General features: G+C 46.3%; 1 protein-coding gene across 1 annotated transcript; it reads right to left on the reverse strand.

Moving 5' to 3' along the window:
• Positions 1 to 5,097: 5,097 nt before the first annotated feature.
• LOC130516452 (trace amine-associated receptor 1-like) lies at positions 5,098 to 6,293 on the reverse strand. The gene has a single exon (XM_057017532.1). The coding sequence runs from the start codon at positions 6,291 to 6,293 to the stop codon at positions 5,319 to 5,321; it is 975 nt and encodes a 324-aa protein (XP_056873512.1). The 3' UTR covers positions 5,098 to 5,318.
• Between the last annotated feature and the right edge of the window lie 1,160 nt (positions 6,294 to 7,453).

Below are 7,453 nucleotides of genomic sequence, written 5' to 3' on the forward strand. Positions count from 1 at the left end.
ATAATAATAATAATAATATTAGTAGTAGTAGTAGTAGTAGTAGTAGTAGTAGTTGGGAGAGTTCTATTTCCGGATAGCCTGGTAGATAAAGCTGTTCCTCAGCCTCCATCTGTCCATTGTGTTGGGTGGATGCTCTGCTCTGTTAAGTGGTGTGAATGTCCTGACATGGAGGGGTAGGGGACATCAACGATCTTCTAAACTGCAGGACACTGTGCAGCCGCTGTGCCACATTGAAATGTTTGTGATGCTCCAAACAGTGTCCCAACATAAGGGCATGTTGTAAGGTGGAGATTCAGCTTTTCTCAGTTTATGTACATGGTAGAGATCCTGTTAAGCTTTCCCTGCCAGAGTTTCAGTGTTTAGTGTTCATAAGATGTCCTCTGTGATGTGCACATCCAGGAGCTTCATGCTCCTCGCTCTTTTCAAAACCTATATCAGTAATGGTCAAAGGAGGGTGGTGAGTGTGGATCTGTGCAGTCAGGAATAGGGAAGGTTTGAAGGAAAATTACTACTTGTCTCAATTTTCTGGAAACTGGGGAACTGGGGAAAAAGGGCTGTGACAGAACCCCCCTCTCAAGGGACGGCCCCTGACGTCCAAGCTGAGCCGGGTGGGTGGCGGGGGGCCTGGAGGAGGGCTAAAATTCTTCCGAGGCCTCCGTCGCAGCTTCCTCTTCGTCCTCGTCGCTGGAAGCCTCGGATGACAGGGAGGACAGAGTCTCTAAATTGGCACCCCCACCAGCATAGGGGATCTTGGAGGGCTGGTCAGGGTGACAGTGATGGAACTCGCGGATGAGCTGCGCATCCAGGATGTGATGGGCTGGGACCCATGACCTCTCCTCTGGGCCGTATCCCTCCCAGTCTACGATATACTGAAGACCCCTTCCACGGTGGCGGGAGCGCAGCAGGCGGCGAACTGTGATGGCAGGACCCCCATCAATAATCCGTGGAGGTGGTGGCGGCTGAGAAGCAGGCATCAACGGACTCTCTCGAACCGGCTTGATCCTGGAGACATGGAAGGTTGGGTGGCTCCGCATGGCACGGGGCAGCTTGAGCCTGACAGCCGCAGGGTTGATGACCTTCTCGATAATAAACGGCCCGATGAACTTAGGAGCCAGCTTCTTGGACTCCACTCTCAAGGGAAGGTCTCGGGTCGAGAGCCATACCTTCTGCCCCACCAGGTAATTGGGAGCCTGGGAGCGACGGCGGTTGGCTGCCGTCGAGTAACGGTCAGCTGCTCGTAGGAGAGCAGCCCTGGCCTGGGTCCAGGTCCGGCGGCAACGGCGGATAAAAGCCTCGACGGACGGACAGGAAGCTTCCTTCTCCAGGGCTGGGAACAGCGGCGGCTGGAAGCCATAGGCACACTGGAAGGGAGAAAGTCCAGTGGCGGAGCTGGTTAGGGTGTTGTGGGCATATTCCACCCACAGTGGCTGCTTGGACCAAGTAGAGGGGTGTCTGGACGCCATGCAGCGAAGTGCCGTCTCCATCTCCTGATTCACCCTCTCCGATTGGCCGTTGGATTGGGGATGGAACCCAGAGGACAGGCTTACAGTGGCCCCGATGAGGCTGCAGAACTCCCGCCAGAATACGGACGTGAACTGGGGACCCCGATCAGAGACTACATCCGACGGAAGGCCGTGGAGCCAAAATATGTGCTGTAGAACAAGTTCAGCAGTCTCCTTGGCCGATGGAAGCTTGGGTAGGGGCACAAAGTGGGCCATCTTGCTGAACCAGTCTACCACAGTCAGGATAGTAGTGAATCCGCCCGACAGTGGCAGACCGGTAACAAAGTCCAGCGAAATATGGGACCAGGGTCGATGTGGCACAGGCAGAGGTTGCAGGTAACCGGCAGGGGCCTGGCGGGAGGACTTGTGCAGACTGCAGATCGGGCAGGCGTTGACAAACTCTCTGGTGTCCTCCTCTAAAGTGGGCCACCAGAACCGCTGCTGCAGAACCTCTTTAGTGCACTGAATCCCTGGGTGACAAGTGAGCCGGGAGCCATGGGCCCATTGTAGGACGTCAGACCTCAGACCCTCCGGGACAAACAGGCGGTCAGGAGGGCAGGAGCTGGGACCAGGTTGGTTCTCCAGGGCGGCTTTTACACGCTCCTCCATCTCCCAGGTGAGAGAAGCCACAAGGCAGGGAGCAGGAAGAATGGTGTCTGGGTTGAGGGCAGTGTCTTCTGTTCCCAGGAACTGGCGAGATAGAGCGTCAGGCTTGACGTTGCGGGAGCCCGGCCGGTAGGCGAGGGAAAAGTTGAACCTGGTAAAGAACAGGGACCACCTGGCCTGACGGGAGTTCAGTCTCTTAGCCAAACGGATGTACTCCAGGTTCTTGTAGTCCGTCCAAACCAGGAAGGGCAATTTAGTCCCCTCTAACCAGTGACACCATTCCTCCAACACCAGTTTCACCGCCAACAGTTCTCGGTTCCCAATGTCATAATTTCGTTCTGCCGGAGACAGACGTCGGGAGAAGAAGGCACAGGGGTGCATTTTCTAGTCATCAGCAGAGCGTTGAGAGAGAACGGCACCGATCCCCACATCAGAAGCATCGACCTCTACTATGAACTGCCTTTCAGGATCAGGAACCAGGAGAATGGGAGCTGAGGTGAACCGGGCCTTGAGATTCTGGAATGCCTCCTCGGCAGCCTGGGACCAACGGAAGGGTACCTTGGAGGAGGTGAGAGAAGTGAGCGGAGCGGCCACGGTGCTGTATCCCCGGATGAACCTTCGGTAGAAGTTGGCGAATCCCAGGAACCGTTGTAGCTGTTTCCAGGACTCGGGGACGGGCCAGGAGGTGACGGCAGAGACCTTGGAGGGGTCCATCTCCACACTGCCTTGACTGATAATGTATCCCAGGAAAGAGACGGAGGTAGCATGGAATTCACACTTCTCTGCCTTGACAAACAGCGAGTTGCTGACATCAGCCCCGGAGTCTATGAAGGTGGCGAGGGTGTGAGAGCCGCCCGCCAACAGAAGCCGGACATGAAACAATGGCCGTGGGCAGGGGGCAGAGTCTTGAGTCCGGCTCAGCAGTACGCCCCCGTCTACTGCTGAGCCCTCCCTTTTACTGGGCAATGAGAGACAAAGTGCCCAGCCTGTCCGCAGTAGAGACAGAGGTTCCCCTGTCGTCATCGCTCTCGCTCCGCAGGAGCCAGGCTGGTGTGTCCCACCTGCATGGGTTCGGCCCCCCCAGATGCGGGCCCTGTGAGAAGGTTGGAGGCGGCTGGAGATCCTCGCAGGCGGGCAGACGACCGGTGCTCCGCCTCTCCCTGGCGTAGCTCTCTTCTCCTTGCCTGGATGCGCCTGTCCAGCCTAGAAGTCAGCTCTATGAGTCCATCAAGGGAGGGCGGAAGATCAAAGGGAACCAACGCATCCTTTATGTATGGCGCTAGCCCATTGAGGAAGGCGTCGCACTGGGCTGTTGGGTTCCAGTCACTAAGCCGGGCCCGGGTACGGAAGTCGATAGCGTAGTCAGCAATGGGCCGACTTCCCTGCTTCACGCTCATGAGTCGCCCGGTGGCATCCGGGCCCAGAGAAACAGGCCCAAAAACCTTACGAAGTTCCGCAGAGAAGGCCTGGAAAGAGGAACAGACTAGTTATGATGATTCCTGTGTAGTTTTTCTGCTCCCCCCCCCCCCCCCCCCCCCCGTTCATTTACATGTATCGCCGCCTTTCGGAGCAGCATGACGACCTTCGGCCCCGCTGACCCATTGTATAGTTTATTTTTCTGTGTGTTTCTGTGCTCTGTGCCTCTCCTCTCCTCTCTCTCCTCTCCTCTCCTCTCCTCTCCTCTCTCTCTCCTCTCCTCTCCTCTCCTCTCCTCTCTCTTTACCCAGCCGGCCATCAGCAGGAGCCCAGTCAGCCCCTACATGAGCCTGGTCCTGCTCAAGGTTTCTTCCTGTTAAAGGGGAGTTTTTCCTTGCCACTGTTGCTTGTCTGGGTTAGGCCCTGGGATTCTGGAAAGTGCCTTGAAACAATTTTGATTGTATAAGATGCTATATAAATAAAGATTGATTTGATTTGATAAAGATTGATATATTGATATATTTGATTGATTGTATTGATTGATTGATTGATTGACAACCTTTGATCTTGTAGCGAGGAGTGTTTTGTCACAAGTTTGAGATTCATCCTTATATCTACAACTCCAGAAGCACTGACACTGAAAAAACACCCTTAAACACGGATGGGGCAAAACTTTTGTTCATTTAGGATAAAATTCTATCCTATGTAATGCAAAACTAATCACTTATGTGACCTTGAAGATCTCAGTCATTTCTTTTTTTCCAATATCATCAGTCCTTGAGTGCCTCCAAGTTTCTAACCACACCGAAATTTAATAGCCTCAGAGTTCTGATCAGCTTTGACTTATAATGTTTTGTCGGAACTACAAATCTACATCACACAGACTACAGAAAAACAAATATTTACACAAATTTAGTGTGCTGAAGCCATTTTTACTGAAGATAACATTAGCTACCACAGCAGCACTTAATTAAATGAACCAAAATTGCATGCAATCTTTTTAAATTGCTTACTTTATGTAAGATCAGTTAAATTGGCAGACAGAAACAGGTGTGGCAGTGAATGGGATACACAGATACACGAATCAGTGATATTAATTTCATGGTTCATTTTTAATTTAGGTCAAAGTTTATCCATAATCTTTAAATGATGTCAAACCATTTACATCAAATCAATATCAAATATTCTGATTACAAATATATATTGTAAGGATTTATGCTCAGCATGTTTGGATGCTTTTACTCAGCAGCAGTTTATACAATTTCCATCGCACATTTATGCACTTTTATAAGTAATTCTGTGTTAAAATAAGTTTGACTTATTTTTCCAGAAATTATCTTATGAACAGATTTAAATAAAAATGTCAGGAAATGTTGATCATGTGCAAAGGAACAGGAACCTACTATGTTATTTAGCCTGTATTACTCTTGCCTTTAAACTTTATTTATACTATATTATGGGTGCACATTGCAATATGTGGGAAGATGCTGCTTGACAGAGATCAATGCTTTTTCTGCTTTATTATATTTGTATAAATAAATAATCTCAATTATAATGTGTATTATATGCTGTCAGATCCCAATTAGGTAAACAAAATTGTGCACAAATTGTAGGCATGTCTCAGCCGGAGCAGTTAAAATATGCATTCTCATCTTTATTGCTTCTTCAGGATCGTCATCATCAATGTCTTAAATTCTAAAACAATTGTTAATCAAATTAGTGGCACTTTTGTGTCATTTTAATCAACAAAATCACATTTCCATCACACACATATACAATTTCAGACGTAACTAATTAATGCAATGTGTCAAAGTCATCCTGAAATATTTTTCCAGAAATGATCATTTTAAATGCTACCCTGAATCTGTTGTAAAAGAAAGCATATATGAAGGGATTAAGCATTGAATTAGCCAGTGTAAGCCAGTTAAGAGATTCAATCACAGGCACTGGAATAGAAAGATGAGTAAATGGCCCAAATGTGATGCAAAGAAAGAAAGGAGTCCAACACAACAAAAAGGCACCCAGAACAATGGCCAGTGTTTTGGTCGCCTTCCTCTGCATTTTACTGACATTGGCTACCCCTGTTGTGCTCTGAATGCTGCGCACGTGTCTCTGAGCAACGAGGAAAATCTTCAGGTAAATGCACAACATGATGACCACCGGGAGGTAAAAAGACAAAATAGGTCCAACAGTGTTCTCAATGAGGACATCAATAAAACACCTTTCCTCACACTTGTCATTGTCTAAACCACCAATCAAGATGGAAATGCCTATCAAAACAGAAACTACCCAGCTTACCAGAATCATTATTGCAACACAGCAATTAGTGATTTTACTTTCGTAGGTCAGAGGTTGACACACTGCATAATACCTGTCAACAGAAATGCAGCATAGGTGTAGGATAGAACACGTGCTCAGGGTGATGTCAAAACTAGCTCTTATTTTGCAAAATAGTTCTTCGTGATACATACAGGAGCTAAGAGAAAATGCCATGCTTAAAGGATAGACAAGAATACCAACAAGCAGGTCAGCTAAAGCCAGAGAAAGGATGAGGTAGTTAGTCGGACTCTGGAGCTGTTTGAAATAAATGACAGACATCATAACCAGGATGTTTCCACAAATTGTGACGACAGACAATATAATGAGGAAAGTGTATAGTAATAAACATATAATAGAAGGATTGTTTGTGAAAATGTAGTTAAAATCATGTATTTCATAGCATGGATGTATGTCATTTACAGCAGTTCTATTAACAGCCGACTCTTCCATAATTTGTGGCTCCTAAAGGTAAAACGTGAAGTAAAAATACTACAGCAGTTAGGAGCCTGATATACAGAGTAGGACTAACACACAGTCAGTTCATGAAACAACATAACAACAAGTATTTCTTAGTTCCTGAGTTTCATACCTGTTCATACCTACACCCAAGTGTGGCATTCTGGTTTCCTCTTTGCTCTTATAATCTGTTTCATCCAATCACAAATAATTGCGTGTGCGTGTGTGTGTGCGCGCCTGTATTTGGTTTTAAAACTGGGTTTCATCATATATTTTATAAGAAATTGCTCTTAGTTTGATTTTAAGAATCAAATTCTTACATTTTGTTCTCATGTTTATATTTCTAAATATGATTGCCTATCTAAAGTGAATAATTTTTTGACTATCTGAACTTTCTGAGGTAGCAAACTGCACATAACAACAACAGTTTCTTACACTTTTGGATCATTTGCATTTGACACTGTACATCAAAAAATTATATTGTTTTCTTTATTGCAATAAAAGTTTCACAAGGTAAAAAACTACTATCTACTACAGAGTTTAACTCGCAGGGTTCAACTTTGGAGTGGCAGCTCTGGGCTCTGAAGACCAAAGCATTAAAATCCAAGCCAACATGTATAAAGAAAGTTTAAAGTTAGTGTTTGAGTACAGATCTCCCAAGACCAGTCAAAGATGATCAGGACCAGGTGAAGAGTCACCTTCTCTAAAGTACTTTCATCCCCTGGTGCACTACTTTGGATACATCATCAGTGTATAGGATCCCACAGTAAATGGAGTCACATGAATTTATGCTTTCGCTTTGGTATTTCCTGTAAAGATGGAACTTTGTTTAAGTGAGAAGTGCTTTTAGTTTAATTTACCACATAAAAATGATAACAAGAGGAACAAAAAGGACAAGAAGAAACAATAAAGCAAGGTCAAAGGACAAAGTATATAGCCTCAGTTAAACGTGGGCTCAAGGTATGTTGCACTTACAGAATATGTTTTACGAAGCTTGTCGTACTTTTTTTTTTTTTTTAAATCTGTTATTATAGCCTTGTTTGAGTTAATTTAACCCATTTTGTTGTTTTATATTTTGGTATACGTTGGTCCATGACTTTAAGGAAGGCATGGAAGGTTCTAAACCATCCGCTCTGGCTGATTGTTTCCTGGAG

This window comes from Takifugu flavidus, chromosome 19, assembly GCF_003711565.1.
Source record: "Takifugu flavidus isolate HTHZ2018 chromosome 19, ASM371156v2, whole genome shotgun sequence".
In the NCBI taxonomy this organism is placed as follows: Eukaryota; Metazoa; Chordata; class Actinopteri; order Tetraodontiformes; family Tetraodontidae; genus Takifugu; species Takifugu flavidus.